This window comes from Hibiscus syriacus, unplaced genomic scaffold (assembly GCF_006381635.1).
Source record: "Hibiscus syriacus cultivar Baekdansim isolate YM2019G1 unplaced genomic scaffold, ASM638163v2 tig00112738_pilon, whole genome shotgun sequence".
Taxonomy (NCBI): domain Eukaryota; kingdom Viridiplantae; phylum Streptophyta; class Magnoliopsida; order Malvales; family Malvaceae; genus Hibiscus; species Hibiscus syriacus.
The window spans coordinates 5,417,119-5,440,574 of NW_024063392.1; the positions used below are offsets into that span (position 1 = coordinate 5,417,119).

The following is a 23,456-nucleotide window of genomic DNA, read 5'->3' on the forward strand; positions in this document are numbered from 1 at the left end:
TCCATTTATGTTGAATCGTTCAATATAGTCATCTGAAATCAAGAAACCAATTTCTAACATTTACTATCGAGGGGAAAGTGTTGATACTAGTTCTCCCACATCGCTATCCAATCTCTATGCTTCACCACTCAATTAACCTCTTTTTTCCTCGTCTATCAATGTAATACATGTTGTCGAGATTTCTACGTGCTTCAAGAATATATTATGTGAAACCAAACTGACGAAGCATATGGTCAGTCAGATGTCACTCAACAATAGCATAACAAATAAAAGGCACAAACTCTAGCCATACGTCCAATTTCCCACTCAAGTTAGGTGCGATGCAACCCCTTATTTCATCGTTCAAATAGGGCAACCATTGGAACTAAAAAAAAATATATATTTCTTATAAAAATTAAAATAAGATTCTAACTATATGAATATAATTAAATAAAAAAATTAAAATTTAAAAGTGTACCTCTAAACTAGTTTTTGATCAATGAGTAATTGGATATCTTCTAATTCATTAGGGATGTCACGATGACTTTTTGTATTTGATGACCACCTATTTAATATAAAAATATATTTCGTTCTTTACTCAACACAATAATTTATAAATAAATTCAGTATTGAAATTACCTTAATAAGAATGGGAGACAAATGGCTCATTCACAATCGGACATAAAAAAGACATGTGATACCATGTCCAAGATTGGAGAAGAATGAGACAACCCCTAATAGCAGTTTTACTATAATTCGTTGCTTGACACATTTCTCTAAACAAAAATCCCAAAACTGTAGAGCCCAACTCAATGTGTCGGCTACTTTAAAATCAATGAGGTGTCACAACCACATACAATGGACATGGTTGTGAGAATTGTTGGGTATCAATATCCCTCCAATGATTCATAATATGTAGGCCCGGGCAAATGCTTTTGCCTCATCATCAGAATAATTTTCGTTCAACTCTTTAAAATTAGATTGCAACCACGATAACATTATTCAGCCACCGTTGAGATCTGTCGGGGAAACTCCAAGATACTCCATGCACAGAGAATGTCAATTACCATCCACTACACCACAAATAACATTTACATCTACCGAGAGCCCCAAATACATTGAAACATCCTACAGGCTAATGGTGCACTCCCCACATGGTGGATGAAACGTCTGTGTGTCTAGACTTCACCTCTTGATTAGTGCAGAAATGAAGACGGGTTCAAGTTTACAACCTATAACAATTGGGCTACGTAACTGATTCCAGCCCTAGATAAATGTTGCCAAATATGACGCAGTGTGTTCATCTTGTTTTTATGAATAAAAACTTCTAATATATAATCAGTTTCTGAATTAATAAACTCTACGAATTAAAATTTGAAATAATATTTAAAATAAATAAATAAAATATTCACAAATTTAAAAATAACATAGTTTAGTATTTTTATCATATTGGAAAAATGACTCGAAATATGATTAGCATCCGATCGCAACAACCTGCCTTCCATTTTAAAATTGTAGGTAATAACAAAAATTTTTTTACAATTAATTAATAAAATAATAAAAAAATATTCACTAAAAAATAAGTATAAAATATATTTATACCTTTAAAAAAATTTCGGTAACAAACCTACTTAAAAGAAATTGTAAGGGATGGGGATAAAGATGGAAAACGGGCGAGACGGGTGTAGATACCCCTTCTCCCATCCCCATACCCACCTAATATTTTCGTACCCACCACCTACCTACCATCTATGACGGGTAAAATTTTTAAATCCACATCTGCCCCACGCGGGTACATTCTCCCTCCTCACACCCACTACCTAAATGGATACCCACCACTTATCTCGTACACGTCTGTACCTGTCTATACCAACCGATTTGAGATAGAAGAAACAACATACTTCAATTTTAAAAATGTTTATACCATAATATTTGGTTAAATTACATGTCATGTCCTATAAAATCTTAATATTTACAAACTAATATTGGAATTATACCTAAATTTATAATGATCCAAATTTTATATAGTAGATACTTAGTGGGCAAACGGATTTGGGATGGGTGGATGCGGAACAGGTGGATGTGGGGCGAGTAAGGACTTAAATCCATCACCTACGAACTGCCCACGACGGGTATGACTTTTTACATCCACACCCTCCAACTACCTACTAAACCTATACTCATTCCTGCTCCAACTAGTGCGAGTACGATACGAAATCTACGAAATTATACACGTCTGTCATCCCTAGATGGGGAGGGGTTTATATAGGGGAGGGGTGATTAATTGGTGTGATTAGTTAAGGTATGAGGATGGGTTTATACAGTGGGAGGGGAGGGTTAAACGACTGGAACAAAAGGCTGGAAGGGGTAGGCGAGAGAAAAGGCACGCCCCTGCAATGCGCCTCCCAGCTGGTGAAAAATCCCCACGAAGGTGCGTCCTCTGCTTAGCTTCTTCCATCGTGGAAGCACACGTCGAACGAATGGGCGCCCCTTACAACGCTCCTTTTATCCACATCAGAAAGACGAATTTAGTGAAACATGCCTCCTCCTTATACTGTCAGTAGGGCTGTAAATGAGACGAGACAGATCGCGAGCTACTCGAGATCGACTCGATCAAGGCTTGATAAATACTCGGATCGAATGGACTTGACTCGAGCTGGAGCTTGACTTGAGTTCTTAACGAGCCGAAATGAGCTTCTTGATATTCGACTCGAAAATCTCGTGAGTGACTTGGAAATATAATATATTAATATTTTTTTAAATAAATTATTAATAATATTAATATTTATGTATTGATTTAAAAAATACAGTAAGATTTTCATGTATTTAAGGTTTAGGTTCGAGTTTGAGGCTTCAATCGAGTTAAGTTTAAGCTTTTTTTTTTATTTCGAGCCTTTTCGAGCTGCTCACGAGCTTTAGTTCAGGATTTCGAGTTCGAGTCGAGCTTGAAAATTTTAAGCTCACGAGTTTTCGAGTCGAGTTTCATTTCAGAGTTTTCGAGTCGAGTCGAGCTCAACAATACTCGAGCTCGACTCGGCTCGTTTACACCCCTAACTGTCAGAACGAGTGCTACTCTAGTAAATATTCGAAAAACGATATCAAATCGATATTTTTTTAATGATTTTTAGATAAAATTATGGATCATTTATATATATTTAGTTAAACAAAATATTACATTATAAATTTAACTTTACACTTTTAATTTCATTACCACAATTTAAAATGTAGCGTAAGGTCAATTCAAAACCAAAAAAAAAAAAATGTAGCGTAAGGAAGGTCCAGACAAAATTCCCGACAAATGGGCCCACATTCACAGTTTGTCCCTAATGCATACAATTTTCATGGGCTCCGCTCCGCTCATCTTTCCCCCTTACGTTATTTTTCCGCCTTAGCCCACAGATCTAACATGGCGAAATCAACTGTTCCATATTCAGCCATAGCTTCCCTATCACCCACTAATAAACTAACACGTTGACGAAAGACCAGGTTGTTATCCACGTTTCGTATTATTACTGGATTTGTTTGTAAACAACAAAGTAGTAGATATTTTCTGTTTTGTTCCCGCATAAATGGTAAAACAGGAAGGGGAAGAAAGCACGAGTTGCAAATTGCAAATAGAATAGAAGGTGAGAAAAAAAAAAGAATATTAAGATTTCGCTGAAAACAATGAATAGTTTGTTCTCAGTTGACGATTTCTCCGACCTTCTCTGGGCGGCGTCAGCTTCAGGCGCGGCGGCTGGGATGAACCGAAGCCAATCGGAATGGGCGTTGGAGAAGTTTCTAGAAGAATTCTCCGGTGCGGGTGTGGCGATCCCGGGGTCACGTGCAGGCGAGAATTTGAATGGTCCGTCCTCCGCGGCACCTCAGCCGTCTGATTCGAAATCTGAAAATGTTGAAGGGGATGGTAGCGTGGTGGAGATCAAAGAGCTTAATAATCATAATCCTCCGGCGTCTGATTCGACGCCGATTGTCCCGATTGACTCCGATGAGTACATCGCGATCCTAAAGAACAAGCTCCATCAAGCCTGCGCTGCCGTTGCTCTCTCTCGTGTATTCCTCTCTCTCTAATATTCATTTTCTATTTGGATTTTGTTTATTTTTTTAAAATTGAAATGTTATATTTGCAAAAAATAAAAAATCCAGGCGTCGTCTGTGAAGGCGGAAAGTTCGTCTGGCAAAGCTGAAAACCAAGCGATTCAATCGGGATCAGACGTTCGAGGTAAGCTTTTTCTATATCATGCCTCTGATTTGATCTTTCTTTTTAATGATCCGACTATTTTCCCTCTTATGCAACAGATGCAACTTTTTAAGACTGAGGTAAGGAACAGTTACTGTTGTTTTAATCTTTTTTATTGACATCTTTTTTACCAAATTTGATTGCGTTTCTCCAGGCGAAATTTCTTTACAAGGAAAAATCAACATAGATTTCTTTGATCAGTTTTATAGATTTTTCATGTTCGGTATTGTGTTCAACTAGTAAAATTTTATGAACTTGAGTCAGTTCAGGGCTGTCTTTGAATTTGCAGTAATTAGATTGGATGAAAGTCGATTGGTAATAGTAATAAGTGTTTTTGATCCGATGCAAAATGAGCTATACTGCTATAGTTTGTTTAAAACATATGTTTTTTTCGTCTTAGTGATACTTTTATTTTGGGAATTAATGATTGATGAAGGTCTCTGACTTACTTAAATTTAGTAGCGATCAGAGTTCTGGTGTCATGTTGGCCTTTAGTATTGGGTGATTAACAGTGTCTTGCTTGTAACTATAAGCTTGTGCTGTTAGAATCGTTAAACATTAACTTTATATTGAACTAAGTACTAAGACAAGTGTATATGGGATTGAATTGAATGAAGTTCATATAATTTGACTTGTTGGGGTTGCTAGTGGCAGAGTGAATGACGTGAATGTTTCTGTAGTTTGCTCCCTTCTAAGTTAACTCCAACAATTCTTGTTTCATCCTTTCTGTTGCAGGGGCCATCATGCATATATCATTCATGCTTATGCTTAAGAATAGTAATATTACATTTTTTCATGGAGTGCAATGTGCTTAATTCTCCAATTTATCTTGTGTTTAAAGAGAGCTAAAGGAAAATGAAAAAAACAATGGAGGGATACAAAAAAATGGAAGTAACTTTCTTTATTAGATTTTAATAAAAATATTTCACATTAACTTTAGGTAGGTATTCAAACAAAACAAAGAACATGTGCTGTGTGTATATCATTTTTCTTCACTTCACCTTTAACCAACTTTTTCTTTACATTTTCTAAGATTTGAACAGTAAACAGTATACTAAAGAACTCTAGAGCTCTTTATTTGATATCTTCTCTTCCTGTAATTACTTGAAATTTATTCTTGGTGATTTTCTTAATACAAATTTCATCATTGTAGGGTCCTCAAAGACACATGAACAGGGCGAACCTGATACTGGTATTTCAGCTGTTTCAACAACACAAAAGAATTCAAGGACACAAGGGAGGCAAACCACAAGTGGGTCATCAAGAGAAGATTCAGATGATGGTGAACTTGAAGGAGATACTGAAACCACTGAAAACATGGATCCGGCTGATGCAAAGCGTGCAAGGAGGTAACCATTTTTGTATTGTTTTGTTGTATTATTGATTTTGAGGTGTTTGAAATGCTATCTGTTCTGTTTGTTATTATCTTTTTCTTAGCACGTTTTCTTTTCTTTTTCTCTTTTCCCTTTTCCTAAATAAAGTTGTATGTCTTCTCTTTTAATCTTTAAGTAATAGCTTCTTTCAGGGGGGGGGGGGAAACTCGTACTAACTATAATATTTAATTTGTTATCTTGGAAAGAATCATATGTTTATTTAGCAAATAGAACTTAAACTTATCCCTTACCTTACTACTAGATGTGTGAATTAATAAATTCTTACTGAACTCACTTTTTATTTTGCTGACACCATCACAAAGTTTCCCTCAACTAATTGATATTTTGGTGATGCCTCAGAATGCGGTCAAATAGAGAATCAGCTAGACGCTCTAGAAGAAGAAAGCAAGCACATATGAATGAACTTGAAGCACAGGTTTTTCCACATCAGTATCCCTTCCCCTTATGATCTCATACTCTCTGTTTTGTGGTCTTTTTTTTTTACTCTGCTAGTGATTTTTCTAGGTTGCTCAATTAAGAGTTGAACATTCCACATTACTCAAGAATCTAACTGACATGAATCACAAGTATGATGAAGCTGCTGTTGACAATAGAATTCTGAAGGCTGATATTGAGACGTTAAGAGCAAAGGTAAGCTATCATCCTTGTTTAACTTGCTCATTCATTCTTCTGTTAGTTAATACGTGGTCCTCCTGAAAGTTTAAAACTTACTTCGAAATAAATGACAGGAGAATATGTTGTTTTGACACCAGAAGTTTTTGAAGATTAGTCTGTGGCAAATTTTTAAAAAGCCATGGGCAATTCACATTCCTTAATCTAGAATTGAAGGATTTAATTGCAAGCGTGCTTGCAGAATATATTATCAGCAAATCTCTTGGGGAAGGGAGATTGATTTGGTTTTTGGCGATTTGTATGTGCTTCATTTCAGGAATCTGCTGGACATGTCCAGTACTGACACACTGTTACTTCTCTGGTGTGTTCAACCGTTCATATACCTAAAATTGTTCATGATTTGTATGTCTGTCTAAATTTATACAATAGATACTGACATGATCTCTTGTGTAATGTCAGTGTTTGGAGTGTTGACAACTGTGAAACACAATCATGCATCTTTATGCCTGAAACTGCAGCAAGAGTATTATAGTTCTTTAACTATTTTACTTCCTGCTAAAAATCACTGTTGATTATGGTCTCTGCAACTTTGTTTCTGGGTTGTCAGGTTTGATTGTTCTATCTGAAATTTTCAGGTGAAGATGGCCGAGGAAACAGTTAAGCGAGTGACTGGGATCAACCCTTGTAGTATATCTCGGCCCAATGTACCTAGTGTAGTCATGCCTTTCGTTAGCAATCCAGTGGAAGCATCCACAGGTTCGGTGGCAATGCAGCCAAATACTAATCAGTTATTTCACCAACCAGTTCCTAGCATTGCTGCTACCGTACATCACCCGAGACTGGACAACAGTTTTGGAAGCAACAATCTGGTTTCTCCTATTGTGAATCCACAGACGGAAATAGGAGTGAAAAATGTTATTGAGCCATCTGAATTGCAGCACACGCCTAGTGGTGTGCAAAACCAGATTTGTCCTGGTGCAAGTCCATGCGTGCCCATTCCTGGCTGGGAACCCGGTCTACCCCATTCGGCTGCCAAGAACAAGAAGCAAAGTTGAATTTCACTGCGCTTCCTGTTGTCATTGAGATAGGGATTCAGAACTTATAAACATATTGGTTATATCTGTTCATGGGGATTAATCATTCAAACTGCATTTTTATGAGATCATCGTCTGCATTGACCGTCATATCATCTGTCATCATAACATTGACTAGTTTGTTACTTGGTTAAAATTTGAAGGGTAAATAATTCTGTATGAAATTCCTATGAACTCCATTTTTGGTGCTCAAGGAGCCAAGTATGGTATTACTTCATTTCAGCTGTTAAAGGTGGACGTAGTCCCATTGAGAATGGCTGCCCTTGTTTGACAAGTAGGCAAGTGACTCTGAATTAGGTATTTTATATCACAAACTGAATCTCTTCTCCTATATTTTCATACTTAACTAGAAATTTGGATATAATGGTGGAGTCTAGAATATTATGGAAAGTTTTAGATTACTCTAGAATGTTCTAAAACTTCATGGAAGGTTTTGAGACATCATAGAAGGTTCTGGAACATCATGGAAGGTTCTGGAATATTATAGAAGCTCATGGAAGATTCTAGAAACTTATGGAGAATTTTCTAAGTCTAGGTTATTCTAAATTTACATAAAAAAATTTAGATGTAAAATATAGAAAGTTCTAGAGGAGGTGGTGGATGTAAAATATAGAAAGTTCTATTGAGAAGGAATGTTATATAAATTAGCCTTGGCTATTTGTTAAAGCTATCCCAAACTTTGTAAAGCATTCTCTAAAGTTAATAAATATTTTTTAAGCATTTAATACCAATATTTTTAAGAGAATAGAGTGCTTACAAACACCTATGACTACAATTACATTGAGGGTGCGTTTGGTTCATAGAATGTAGCATTATCTCTGAGAATAGGGTTATCGGAATGTAACATTACCTAACACATTACTAGGAATGTTGTATTGTTGTGTTTGGTTCGTTTAGCAGGAATATAAGATTACAATTTTTGGTTAAACGAATAAAAGATTATTAGAATGTATATTTTACCTAATTGTTCTTATTATATATCGTTTTTTAACAAGTTGAATTGTAAATATTCAAATGAAAATATTTGTATAAAAGATCATAGAAAAAAAATATAATTTTACTATTTTTAATTTATATATTTTCTTTAAAAAATTTAAATTCATAAAATTTATATAATTTTTTTACAAAATTTAAAAGATAAATAGGTTTAATGAAAGAGTTTAATTTTATTTTAACACATGGACTTCATATAAATTTCTAATTATGGGAATTTTTTTAAAATCTAAAATAGTTTAAGGATAAATTTACAATTTAACCTTCGTAGAATGTTTTTTATTCAACGACAAAAGGATATTTTTGAAAAAAAATTATGTTAAGGGCATTTTAGTCCAAAACGTCAGAAATGTAACAATACCTAAGAGATTGAGAGAATCACATTCCCGATAATAAACCCCCAAAATATCATTGTCGGGAATAACTTATTACCGGGGTTGGAAATATTTGCAATCCAAACAGAAAAATCACATTCTGAAAAAAAATATTCACTCTGGTAATCTCACATACCCATCCAAACGCACCCCGAAAGTCAATTAAAACCCTAAGCTCAAACTGTTCACCGTTTCCCCTTATTGGAGCATGGATATCTCTTTGGTTTTCACTACCAGAAATAATAACTCTTTATTTTCACTATCAGAAACAATAACCCATAAAAAATAGAGTAACTCAGTAGAGAAAAATGGCTATTCATGAATGCAAAACCTTCCAAATTAGCAATTTTCCTACTTTTTCAATGGCATTCCGTCCACTGTTCCTCGTATTCTATTATCAAACTGGGCTCTTTACCCAAATATCATGTAATTATTAGTTTATTATCATTATAACACCCATTGTAGATTAATTCTTATAACAATACCCTTTTGAATCACTTTTTTATTATCAAATTAAGAGGTTATATTAAAAAACTAATCTATAAGATATTTCATCGTTTGAATTTACTTCCTAGCTTTTAAGAAGAGCTTTTATTTTCAAAAATTAAAAAAAACATTATATACATAATGAGTGCATTTAATAGTTAGACTAATCCACCCTAAGTTTATTATTTAATTTATTTCGTTAATATAATTATTAATAATTTCTTCACTTTCTTATATAAATATATGATATGAATAATTATGTTCACTTGTTAAATATAGGGCTTATGCATTTCACATTCGTAACTATAAGTATGAGTGAAAAAAATTCAAGTTATTCGAGTTGATGATTCTTATTTTACAACTCGAAGTTGACTTGAAAATTTTTCAAGTTGAGTTAAATTTTCGAGTTTCTTTTGAAATTTAATTATAAATATTTATAATATTATGATATTTTTTTATTCCAATTTAAATGGTCTTTTATAACCATATATAATACATGTGTATTTTTTTTCAATTTTTTTCATATGTGATATAAATTTATGATATAGAGTCGAGTGACTCAACTCAAACTTGAAAATCAATCCACTAATTACTAAAATCTTTGAGTTATTCGAGATACAACTCGGTTTGAACTTGAATTTTTTTGAGTCGAGTTTATGAAATTACAACTCGAAGTTAATTCAATTCGAGTTTTCACGAGCCGAGTTGAGTAAAAAAAATTAGTTTTTCGAGTCAAGTCGAGTTTTGCTCTCCCCTAATACCACATTTCACAATTCAGTTGGAGAAATAACTTTATTTTTAATTTAATATATTTATTTTTACCAATCAAAGAGTGATATATGTCACCTTTTGGTTGAAAGAAAACAAAGGAAAACAAGTTGGGAGAATATTTTATTGAAAAGTATTTTATTTTTATTTTTATTTAAAATTATATATTTTATGTTAAAATTTATTTAAAAGTATGACTAAATTAAGAGAATATGTAAATGATAGAGTCCAAATGTGTGATTATACCAACTATCACGTCACATATTATGTTAATTGTTAACAACAGTTAACTCGTAATGACTATATCTTAATTAAATAAAAATGAAAGTGACTGTATCTTAATTAAATAAAAACGAAAGTGAACATATCTTATGTTTTTTTTTAAATCAATGATCAAAAGTGGACAAAGCACAAACATAAGTGATAATCTTTGCAGTCAACCGTAAATCATAATTTATAAATTTATATTTTTTAACTGGTAAAAGTTAAAATAATAATTTTGAGCCTAACATAAAATTATTTCTGAAGAATTTTACAAAAAATACATTGCACAAATTAAAATGTGAAATGTTTCTTCTAAACATAAAACATGGATCAAAAGTAAATGATTACGCCGAATGATTTATGTAACACCCATAACCCAACCCCTAAACCAAATCCGAGTCGACGGTGTCATATTGAACCACCGAAGTGATCCTATGAGTTAGACTCAGAAAATCATAATTTATTTAAAGAGTTAAAAACCAATAATGTCATTATTGAAAGAAAATAAACATTTAAAAAGGGCAGAGCTCCTTCATTTGAAAACTAAAATACGTAATAAACAATTTACAACCAACTCGAATAAATTTATAATCTTTACATGCCAACTTAAAGTCCTCATCGGCGTACTCTGATACTCCCACTAAGACTCCTCTCATAAAATCGTTGTCCCATCGTGACCTCCTAAACCTAAACTTGTAAGGTAATAATTAAAAGAGTGAGCTATTAAGCCCAATGAGTACACATCGACTCTAATATATTTCAAGAGTCTCATAAATTTAGCCTACTAGACATTTATGATCTTAAGTCATTATTAAATGATTCTCATAGTCTTATCATTATCAGTCGGGTTCATTATACTTACCCAAAGTCTAAAGGACACCATGTCTTTTCTCATCAGATTACCTTACACATTCTATCATATTCATGATTTTAATAACTCTAAGTTCATTATGTAGTAGACAATGTAATTATCCAATCTAGGATATTCCTCTGATCCATTATAATAGTCTCATCATTAAAGGTTTATCTGACAATTGTCTTGTCTATATTAACATATTTAATCATATCATCGACATGGGTAAAAGATCATGCATATAATCATTAGTAACCAACACATGTATATTATGCTTATAATAATCAGTAGCGCGCACATATCATGCATATAATCATTAGCAGTAAGCACATATATATCATGTATATAATCATCATTAGCAAGCGTGTGTATATCATGCATATAATCATCAGTACCAAATACATGTATATAATGCTCATAATAATCAGTAGCAAGCACATGTATATCATGCTTATAATCATTAGTAATCAATGCATATATATCATACATAGAAACATCAATATTTATGTATTGTCATGAAATATTATAAGGATACCCAAAGTAAACTCTAATAGAGGTCTATCTAGGTGACGTAGGCCAAAGTTTCATACCGACATAGAATCGCTCTGCTATGGTAGACGAACCTATAGGTCCAAACGCACCAAAGTGTTAATATCATCACGGAGTTGCTCCGCTAAGGTGAGCGATCTCGAGAGACCAAGATGCAACAACTAGACACTAGGCATGCCATTGTACCAACGACCTCTAACTAGTTTACTTGGGCAATAACAATATCAAGATATATGCAATGCACTTATCTCGGTGTAATCAACCATCAATAGGAATAAATAGGATATCTTACCTCAAGCCTCCTTAACATCGTGCATTAAGTCAGACAACATGACAACCATTTATGCATCGCGAGAATATACCTTTTATCATTTATAAAGTTCACAAGACATTTACCACCTCATTAAACTGTTATATTTTGATCATTTAGGTACACAAGGATATTTTGGTCATTTTCATCTCCAACGATTACTTTAACCATTTATAAGTCTATTCCATGTAATTTATGACTTAAAGGCTTTTGTTCTTTGATCATATCATTAGTACTTTAATTATTTTTCCTTCAAGGTATCTCAGGACTTTCACCAATTAATTTCTTTAACACCTAAGTGTATTTTTATCTTTCAACAAGGAGGGTTTCCCAATCACTTTTATTCTTAAATGAGTGTTCTTACTCATTTATTTCATGTTATTCTAGACATGTACTAATTAAGAGATGCCACAGATTTACATAGAAAAATTCATAACACATATTTCCAACTTTAAAATAGGTTTCCAACCTAAAATTTGGGTTGCAATCCAAAATCTGACTTGCAACCTAAAATCTAGGTAGTAAAATAAAATATGAATTACAACCTAAAGTCTAGCTTGCAACCTAAAATCTGACTTGCAACACTTAATTTCACTAGTGAAATTATCATATAACAAGGAATGCTAAGCATGCTCCTAATATTTATACAAATCAATTTATCATCAAAAGAAGGCTATTAAGAAATACTACCTATTAGAAAAAATAGCACATTAATCTGAGATAGTGTAGAAAATAATGATAAACAAATATCATAATAAATGTTGAACTATGTTTTATAATATGTTGATATAACAAATTAAGGCAAAATGTTTTTGGACTTGATTGAATTTGTTCAAAGTTTTCAAAAATAATTCAAAGTCCATTAAACTAGAATTTGAGCAAAAAACAGTTTTTCCATTAAACTAGAATTTGAGCAAAAAATAGTTTTTCTGGGTATTAGTACCGATAATGTTCTTACAGTATCGATACTACATGAACAATACTAATATTGTTCGTGTGGTACCAATACCAAAGGTAAGAGAAGTATCGATACTCTTTAGGTAGTATCGATACTACCATTTGTTTTCCAAATTGCTCAAATTCTAGAATGCAAAATAAGTACCGATACTCAAGGGGGTACGATACTACTTTACACAGTAGTATCGATATCATGAAGCATAATATCAATACTGGTCAAGCCCAACGATCTTTAACTACTAGTTTATTTAAATATTACAAAGTTAGTACCGATACTCTAAGGAGTACCGATACTCCTTGTCCTGAGCAGTTTTATTTTGCAGAAAATTAAACCCCAACGGCTAGAAATGGCCACAAACTCATTCCAACATATAAAAACAAGTTGAGGACACTTGAAGAAGGTTGGAAAACACCTATCCAAGCAATCAAACACAAGAGAATAATTTTTCATTCTTATTTTCCTTTCTCTTGTAAATATTAGTGTTTTTGTGAGCTTAAACTTTGTAAACACATACCTTGTGAGGATTTCTTGTTTACATATTTTTTCCTTTTGTAAAAGGGGAGTGGTTCTAGTTTATCCATTGAAAAACTAGAGATTTGTAAAGGTTATCTCTTTGTCCTGTAAAAAGAAAGAACAAATTAGTGAATTTGTTAGAAAATCCTAAGTGATGAGCTTAGGTAGTGGATGTAGACTTGGTTGAGAAGTCGAACCACTATAAATCCTTATGCATCAATTTTCTCATTCTTTAAATCTCATTAATCCCTAAATTTTTCTCAAATCCACTTCATCCCCTCTTGGCAAAATATTCGGTTGATCAGTTAAACTTCATCAGAATCCTAGTAATTAGTATCAGAGCTTGACTCATTAGAAGGTCTAACAATATTGAGATGATCCTTGAAGAAGCTTTATCCATTTTTGACACAACCGACAAAATGGATTTCACCTCCAGTTCGTTATACATGGAAGACTCTCAACCGATTGACAAGCCCCCATACTTCAATGGAGCCAACTACCATCACTAGAATAAATTAATGAAGCTATTCATCCAATCCAATAATCTTGATGCATGGGAGATGATCGAGAACATCTACTCTTCTCCAAATAGGAAGATGAAGGAATAGAGTGCCCAAGAACAGAAGAAAGCTCAACAAAATGCTAAGGCCATGCACATGTTGTTTTGTACATTTGGTCCCAATGTTTATGAAGGATTTTCTTCTTGTTCAAATGCCAAGGAGATTTGTAATAACCTCGAGGAACTTAATGGTGATAAGAAAGAAGAACCACTAAAGGTAGTGTGCTTAATGACTCTTGAAGAGCCTGGGGTATCTTCTAACTCTAGTGAATCTAATTCATATTCTTTTAATGAGTTACAATATGTATACGATGAATTATTTTTGGAGTTTGAGACCATGAACTCCAGATATGTAGATACGCATTTTTGTCCGGAGGCTTCGTATCTAGTACACAATACAAATTTGGACCAATAGAAGCCCAAATCAGCCCAAAACAGTAGTGTTAATTCCAGTCCAGTCCACGTGAAGTCATGCAAGACATGAACAGTTACAGGAAGATTAAAAAACAGAAAAATGTGGATGCCATTTTTGAGGGAATCGATCAAAAACTGAAAGAGTTGGTTTTTTATTGGGAATTAACTACTGGAAACTAAAGAAAAAGGGGGCAAATTATCAACGATCAAGAAAATTACACAGAGAGAACTAAAAAAAGGGGAATTTTGTAAAGACTTTCTGGTTTATCATTTTTGGAAGCAATAAAAGAAAGCAATTTTTTTTTAAATTTCACGGTTCCATTCGAAGGAAAGCATCAATCATTCACAAAGGCCATAGCATTGTCTCGAGCAAAAGCAACACAAAAAAACAGAAAGTATTAACAAGAACAAAACCAGAAAAAGGGAGCATTTAGGAGGTATTTCTTTCATTTTGTTTATTTTCCAGTAGAGATTTATATGTGTGTGTGTGTGTTTTTGTTTGAAACGAGAATAAGGGTTAAAAGCTTACCGATTTGAGTCACCGGGTTAAGACTGAAGCATTGAGAGTTGCTCGGGAAACCTTGCATATGAGTTACGGGTTAGTTTCTAGATTGGGGGTTTTAAATAAAAAAGAGTGAAGTCTAGAGTGATGACCCGAGAGGACTTACCTGGTCGAATCCTATAGTGGTCGGAGTGAAGAAAGCCATCAACATGGTGGCCTGCCGAACGTGGAGGAACTGTGGGCTCTATTTAGCACTGCTATTTGTTGAGAGACAAGGGGAGAGGAGTGAAAATCGTGAAAATGGAGAAGTGAGACTAGGTTTAGATTTCACATAGAATAATATACATATAAATTCATTAAAACGACAGTGTTTAGCCTTAATATACGTGTAGTGAGTGGAATAATTACCTATGAATTCCATTAACTTTGAACCTTTGTGTTAGATTATTTTAAAATGTCTTTAAATATTATATATAAATATATATGTGTGTGTAAGTCTATATTTCATGAATGCGTGTTGTATGCATGTGGTGGCTTTCTATATTCCACTTATATATGCATGTGATGTATAATATAATATCGATATATATGTACATGTACTGACATGTAAGTAGTATTTTGCATCTTGTGAATAAAATTTATAACGTATAGTTACATGCATGTACACGCGATATGAGTATTTTGCATATTAAGCAAGAGTAGTTTGTATATAATGTGTTCTCGTCTTTAAATTACATTTACCAATTTAATGTGTGTAAAGTCATGTGAATTTATTTTAATTTAGTCCATTGTTAGGATTGTATTCTATAAGTAGTTGCTCGTATTTGTTTTACATTGTTGATATGTTTTCGTACATGTACAAGTATGCAAATGCTTTAATTGTGAATCGCATGATATTTTTGCATGATATGTATGACATCCTCATGTGCATAACTCGATATATTACATAATTGGATTAAGAGTAATACACTTTTAATTTAAAATTGTTTTAAGTGGGTTGTCATAACGCATTTGAGGTCTGCTTTTAATGATTTTAAAATAAAAGTGTATCCCATTTGGGTATGTAAGAAAAAGAAATGTTCGGCTATTTAAATTTATCGAGAAAAGGTTGTTATAGCTTTTAAGATCTGGTCTCGATATATGTAAATAATCGAACATTCTTTCTTTCTAAAACGACTTGGTAATTTTAATTTAATTTATTTGAGTGCTTTTGAATATTATTAAATTCACATCTTTGTTTTATGGGATCAAAAATCAAATTAAGTTTGAATTCTTAAAGTTCATTGCAAAGACGTTAATTAATCGACTAGGTACCGATTTAGGGCGTTGTGGGGGTGCTAATCCTTCCTCACTCGTAACCGACTCCTGAACTCGATTTTGGTAACGCATACCTTAACTTGTTGTTTTAATTAAAATTAATTTTTATTTAAAATGACAAAACATTTTTGGGTGCCCAATCACACCCTAATCAAGGATTGGAGGTGACTCTTCGAACCGTTTTTTTACCATAAAAGAAATCTAAAATTTTTCGAAACGAGAGGTTTTTTAAATCACATTTGTTTTTAAATTAAAAATCAATTGAAAGAGATAAATTAAAAATTGATGTGGTTTTAATTTTTTTCACCTTTAAAAAAAATCGTTTCTATAGCTTGGCGACTCTACTGGGGACTTTTTTTAGAGAGTCAGGCCGATAGTTGATTAATTAATTGTCTTTGCAATTGAAAATTATAAATTCGTTTTAATTTGGTTTTTGATCCCTTGTTTGATTTTTAATAAGTTTTGTTTGTATTTTGATTTTTTAATTTAATTCGATTAACTAATAAATAGTTGTACTGATTTGTTTGCTAATGATTTCAGAATAATTGTGTGTTTTGGGAATTGGTTTTGAGTTTTTTATTGTGTGTTTTTTCGCTTTTCCTCACACATTGCACAGCTGCATTTTCATGACATGAGCTAAAACCCTGCTCCGTGAAAATTAATTAGGAGTGAGAGACTATGCCCTCGTGTGGTTTTCACCTCCGCATGGGATAGTGGATCGCTCCTGGAGCTCACGCCTTATGGTCCTCGTAATGGTAATCACCTCCGCATGGACATAAGGAGGTGTGTTCCCTCGAAATTGAACTCGATCCCCTAAAGCCTGTGATGGGCCAGGATTGAGGGTTCGACAGCCCAAGGGGGCACCGACAAGGACAATTCGAGAACCTATTACTTTAGAACCTAACCCAGCATATAGTGAACATAGAGATTGAACTTAGGTTGAGCCAAACTCGAACCTTAAGAATCCCGTGAAAAGGGTACACAAGGAAAAGCTTTTTGAGTCATTTATTTTTTCTTTTCAAATAAATGTATGGGAATTAGAAATCATGTTGTTAGGTTTATTTGTCAAGCAAGAATGCGAATTAGATATCATGTGGTTAGGATTTTTGTGAATAACAAAGCATGGAGTAGATATCATGTTGGGTAGGATCTACTAAAGAATGATTGGGTAGCCAGCATGTGAGGGTAGGTTTTATTTAATGATTATGATACTTATTATTTTGTTGCTGATATTATGTGTACTAACCTATTTTGTTATATGTCTATTTTATTTTGATTTTATTGTATTTGTATCTTCATGTCATCCAAAGGTGTTAATTCTCAAGTGATTGACTAATAAGAAGGCAGGTCATAATAAGACAAGAAATTCTTAACCATGTAGTCAAAATCAGGAGATTCAAAGATGTTCAAATAATCCATGAAGAAGGACATCCGATGAATGAAGAAATCTAAAGCTGATTGAAGACTTTTTTTAAAGGAGTGAAGGCCAATATATTCCCTTAGAAGATAGATACAGTTATACCAATGACGAGAATACCCTTCACAAATACATGAAGACCATTTCGTATTAAAAGTAAAAATAGAGACCTCAAGATTCAATTTAAGGACATACGGCGTCATCAAAGGTGATAAAATATGGCGAAAACTTTGGGTGCAATGTTAGATTCTATGAAGAGTATGACTCAAGGAAATGAAGGAATGAAGAATCACATTTATATATTTTGGCTACACGGTGTACTGAATTCTTGTTGTCTAAATGAAGGTTGTTCTATGGTGGTCACTTTTGGAATTAACACCTTGTGCATTTGCATTCACATTTGCATTCTTATTAGCTTCAATTTATTTATTTTGCTATTGTTTCTTTTTGTCCTTTTGTTATCTTATTTGTACTAACCTGTTTTTGTATGTTGTTTTTCTCTTTGTTTGCATTGCATGATCATGACATAATCAAAAGGTGTTGATTTGTGAATTGTCATCATAGTAAAAGGTTTTCATGACAGACAAGGGGTTTCGTGATCAAACAGACTATAACACAGTTAAGAAATGGCATCCTAAGAAAGCTTCGAAAATAGTGGAGAGTTGCGCGCATGAAGATCATATGTCTGACGAAGAGCACAAGGAGATAAGAGAGATAAAAGAGCAAATGTCCAAGATGATGGATAGAATAGATGTTTTGTCCAAAGGAATAGAGACTTCTACAAAGGAAAAGAAAAAAACTCAATGAAAATAATCTCGAGGTGTCAGATACGCAAGGGACTACTTTAGAACCTATTGATTCTACTCATTGTTCGTATCAACAAGTTGTTTGGAAATGCCAAGGAAATAGTGGAAACTATAGAAGTTCAGAAGGATGAAAAGAAGACATGCAGTCAGAACTCGTTGGTGTTTGATAGTTTACTCTAAACAATAGGGGAAATAAAACTGGAAACTCTGGTTCAACCCAAGTTGAGAGATGGTTCTCGTTGTGATTTCATCCCAATATCATATAAGGAGTTATATGATGAACTGTTAGAAGCCCGAGAAGTGGCACCGCATTATGTGAAACCTTTGCAACCTCCATATCCAAGTTGGTATGACATCAACATTTGTTGTGAATATCATGCTGGAGTTCAAGGACATTCTATTGAGAATTGTTCTACCTTCAAACATCGAGTCCAACTTCTACTAGATCATGAACTATTGGAGTTTGAATTGAAAGGACAACCTAGTGTGGTAATGGATTATCCTGTTGGGTTCGAACCAAAAGTGACCAAAGGTAAGGGTATCAGTGATGACATCCAAGAAGAAGATTGTTTGCCAAAGTACGAAGCTCATATTCGTCATTTAAGAAGTGAAAATGATAAATTAAGCAGAGAGATGGAAGCCATGTGAGATGATTTTCAAAGGATCAGTCAAGATTTTAAATTTGCTAGTATGGGAAATATCCCAGATGAGTGGATAACAGGAGTCGCTAAACTGAATAATTACGCTGAACAGTGGAGAAGGAATTGTAAGGTGCACGAGGGTCAAGCCGAGAAGTTTTCTCATGATTTACAAATTGCATAAAGAAGGCGCAATATAGCTATTGGTAATTTGGGAAAATATTAAGCCAAAAATCAGATGTTGAATAGGTCCATTGCCAATATGGAAATTTCATATCAACGCCACAAGAGGGAGAATGACGCTGAGTTAGAAGCCGTTAGAGCCAAGAATAAAAAGTTGATGAAGATTGTGGATGATTGTAGTGATCTTATGCAAGAGCTTCATAACCACAATGACTTTCATACAAGGAAGATTCAACAGAAGTATTTACAACTCCGAGAATCGACACTCAAGATAGAAAAAATGGACAAAGTTAAGAAAGAAGTTATGACCCAAGCAAGCGTTGTGGCTCGCAAATGGGTTGATTTAGCTGGTTTTGTAAGAGAATTGAAGCAGATTGACAACTCGACCCCTGAGCATGAGTGAAAATTAAATTGGCTTTTGAAGGAGATAGAAAAGTTAGGAGTGAAAGCTATCTGTTATATGTAAAGTTTGTTTGATGTACCAAAACCTTTGTGTTCAATGAAAATTATTTTAAGATGATCAATATGGAATGACACATTTTGTATTTGCATTTGGCATTTTCATTTTCATTTGCATTGAATGTATTTATTTAAGTATTTCACATACATTAATTATAAAAATACGGAAATAACTTATGGAAGGTTATGTGACAGTAGTAGCAAGATCATTCATTCATAATATTCCTCATCGTCATGAACAAACAAATAGAAGCAATGAAACAATCTAATGAAAAGTTACAAGATCAGCTACAAGAGCATTTAGCTGGGTCACAACAAGATATGAGGAATCAAGCATCGGGTTCTCTGCAAGGGGTATCAAATCAAATGATCCAGGTGTTGGCAACTAAGGCTATTGATATAGAGAAAATTGCTGATAAAGGATACTAGTCTCATCAGACTATTACGTCGAGAATCATAACATACCCTGGAGCATCTAACTCAAACCAAGGGAAGAGCCTCGTCAATTATGAGAAATTTGAAGACAAATTCAGGCGGTTAAATGAAGCCATTAAAGATATGAAGGTTGTTAATGCCCCTCTCAAGGAGTTAGAAGCTAGAAAACTCAGTTTGGTCCCTGATTTGGTCATCCCACATGAATTTAGGGTGTCTAATTTTGAAAAATATGATTGCACTAGTTGTCTCCTAATTTATCTAAAGATGTTTTGTAGAAAGATGGAAGGGTACCTAAATAATGACAATATGTTGATTCATTACTTCCATGATAGTCTTGTTGGGCCAGCTGTAGTATGGTATAACCGTTTGAACAAGGAACAAATCAAGACATGGGTTAACTTAGCTAATGTTTTTTTGGGACAATATCAATATGTTAAAGGCTTATCCCTAAAATGTCATGACCTTCAAAGGATAAGAATGAAAGCTACTGAGAGCTTTAAAGAATATGCCCCAAGATGGAGAGGAGTGGCAGCACAAGTTCAACCTCCTTTGTTAGAAGAAGAAATATCATATATGTTTCATGATTCTTTTCCAGCTCCATTATTTGAGTTAATGCTAGGAAAGTCGATGAATAACTTCAAGGATATTATGATGGCTGGAGAGTTAATTGAAGATGCAATCAGCAAAGGAAACTTGAAAGTCACTTCCAAACGTCCCACCGATCAAAAGGAAAAGGCTGATGAGGTGAATAAATGTCACATCCAGAGCTCTCACAACCGCAAACGAAAAGCGGCAGCAGGTTACTCGAGTCATCCAAAGAAAGTCCCAAGATCGAAAAATACTTTGAAAGTGTTCCAAACTTCTATCTCAGATCTGTATCCCCATTTGGTTAAAGGTCAATACATCACACCGAGGCCAGTGAAAGTGCAACCAGACCCTTCTGCTCACAGCTATGATCAAGATGGTGTCTGTGATTTTCACTTGGGGGTATTGGGGCATTATACAGGGAATTGTAGGTCGCTGTTAAAGGAGATAGAGATGCTTGTGGAAAATAGGACATTGACATAAGAATTGGTGAAACGGTGGATGACGAGCTCGAGTGGGGCATCAGAGCACATAATGTAGCATCCGTTTGGGTCAGGTTTTGCTACGTTAGATGAGTAATAGGGCAACCTAATTAGGAAGAGATCATTTCATTCATCATGGAGCTTTATTTCATTTGCAACATCTTGTTTGAACATGTTTTTTTTACTTTCTCATCAGTTTTTTGTAATGATGTTTAAATAAATTCATGTTACTTTGAGTATAATGAGCATTGAATCGAATTTGCAACTTGAAATTCTTTGAATATCAATGAAATTAAAAACTCTTTAAATGATTAGAGTTATAAATCTTTGACAAGATGACATGGTTGAAACCTGATAAAACAAGGACCTTGACCTTATCCCCAGAAGATACAATCGAACACTATACCCTTTTCTTACAAGGACCGATATAGCCTTCTCCTATTATAAGGGAATGAACAAGAGGCTTGGTATTCAGGTATGTATAGGAGCGGACAACGTGGGACATATTTTGTGTATAATGTCACGAAACTGAATAGACCACACTTTTCTTGATGACGTTCAATGATGATTATGATCTTTACAGATTGAATAGTCGAGTAGATGAGTCTAGTTTAGGTCAGTTGCTTGGGAATTAAACTCTTAACGATGAGATTTTCTGACTTTCAACAACACCTAGACTATGACAGGTTCTTCTTAACAAGCTTAAGAAATTGGAACCGTATACCCAGATTATAATATTATATGTATACAATAAAGCTTGAGTTGTCCCTCTAGAGCAATTGGTTAAACGCCCCGACTTTATGGATAGAATTCAGCTAGCCTAATAAAGGTGATTATATTATATATATATAATAAAGCTGAGCTATTCCACTAAAGCAATTGGTTATAGAGGAAACTTGAAAGCCCTGGCTTTATGAATATATTATATTCAAACCATGACCTTGATCGGGTACTTGGCAATTCGATGTATGCTCCACTGTGATTGTCAAGCCAATGACTTTGTGATGATATAAAACCTTCAGCTAGCCTGATAAAGGCAAATTACAATAAAGCTGATTTCAGCTAGCCAGACAATGGAAAATTAAATTAATTTTATGAATAAGGAGTTTCGGTAAAGATGGACTAAGGGAGTTAAGGAACACCTATTATAGTCAATTTCACACGAGCACTCAGGAATTTCATTTTTAGATTGATATTTCGGCACTTCGTTTGTTAGAGGAGTCTATGAAACTTGAACAAATGGAAGATTTTAGAGAACTGAAATAGAAGTGTTCTAGAAAGTCTAGTAATGGATTATATTGGTTGCGTCATTTTGTCTGCATCCGATTAAAATACCAAGCCAAGAAAGAGGGGCGTGTCACGATGTTACAAGGATCGAGAAAGAAATAACATTTTGGTGGTCAAAACCTTAGAAAATAAGAAGCCAACCTGAAGCCAACACATCAATTTGAAACTTGTCAAAGAGCTATAACTCTGAAAACATTAAAGAGCTATTGATTCTTTTAATATTCTGTGAACTCATGGTTATAATTTGATTCAATTGTGAGCCTAAATTAAGGGCAATATTTTATAAAATTCTTTCATTCTTTGATCCCTATAATAAGAGAAAGGGGAAAACATTTTCAAACATGACGGTTTCAAGTGTGAAAGGTCCTTGAAGCTTGTGAGACTCATTATGCCTCTATTGGAGAAAATGAATAAGCGATTCCAGAACATGAAGCATTCCACAATCTTGAAGCAAATGGTCCAAGAGAACAGAATGAATGAAGAATAGAACTTATAACATTTCCTTGTGACGTTGTCAATTACCCATCAAGAGGAAGATGATCTCATTATTCAGAAAGGGCACATATTACAGCTTGTATAAAATGCAAGATATTTTGTTAGAAGAATAGATCACTTCTTAAGTGTTTATGACAATGTGAAGAGACACCCTCAAACTACTTGACAACACTACTATGTAGTGACACCAGAATGAGAACATTCAAGTTAGGATATGTTGGGCACGAAGAAATCCATGAGTACCCACTTTGGGGCATGACCAGAAACCCAGATCATGTTGGGATGACAAGATTCAGACCAAGAAGATATTGAGAATGAGTCTCACGACTTGAAGTGTCAGGGGCAGACCGTAAATTTGAGTAGAGCTTAACTTGTAAAACAAATCAACCGAGCATCAATCAATGGCAGAGTCCTGAAAGAACAACTTAGAAAGCGTAATTGAGCCAAGGACAGAAATGGGGCAACACAGTGGTATTTCTGATCATAGCAAGAA

General features: G+C 34.0%; 1 protein-coding gene across 2 annotated transcripts; it reads left to right on the top strand.

The window, feature by feature from the left end:
• The first annotated feature begins 3,540 nt into the window (after positions 1 to 3,540).
• On the top strand, positions 3,541 to 7,434 carry LOC120182754 (light-inducible protein CPRF2-like). 2 transcript variants are annotated; one of them, XM_039187626.1, is made up of 7 exons: positions 3,541 to 3,593; positions 3,631 to 4,029; positions 4,123 to 4,198; positions 5,370 to 5,565; positions 5,950 to 6,025; positions 6,115 to 6,240; positions 6,858 to 7,434. In XM_039187626.1, exons 1-7 carry the CDS (start codon positions 3,549 to 3,551, stop codon positions 7,275 to 7,277), a joined length of 1,338 nt encoding a protein of 445 aa, XP_039043557.1. In that variant the 5' UTR covers positions 3,541 to 3,548; the 3' UTR covers positions 7,278 to 7,434. The 2 variants fall into 2 exon arrangements, with proteins under 2 accessions (XP_039043557.1, XP_039043558.1); XM_039187627.1 differs by having other exon boundaries at positions 3,575 to 4,029.
• Positions 7,435 to 23,456: the final 16,022 nt, after the last annotated feature.

What these genes read in the sequence shown, in the direction of transcription:
- LOC120182754 (XM_039187626.1), top strand. Translation starts at nt 3,549, where the DNA reads ATGGTAAAACAGGAAGGGGAAGAAAGCACGAGTTGCAAATTGCAA. An exon ending in GCACGAGTTGCAAATTGCAA is followed by an intron (nt 3,594 to 3,630) that starts ATAGAATAGAAG and finishes AAGAATATTAAG; the next exon opens with ATTTCGCTGAAAACAATGAA. An exon ending in GATGCAAAGCGTGCAAGGAG is followed by an intron (nt 5,566 to 5,949) that starts GTAACCATTTTT and finishes GTGATGCCTCAG; the next exon opens with AATGCGGTCAAATAGAGAAT.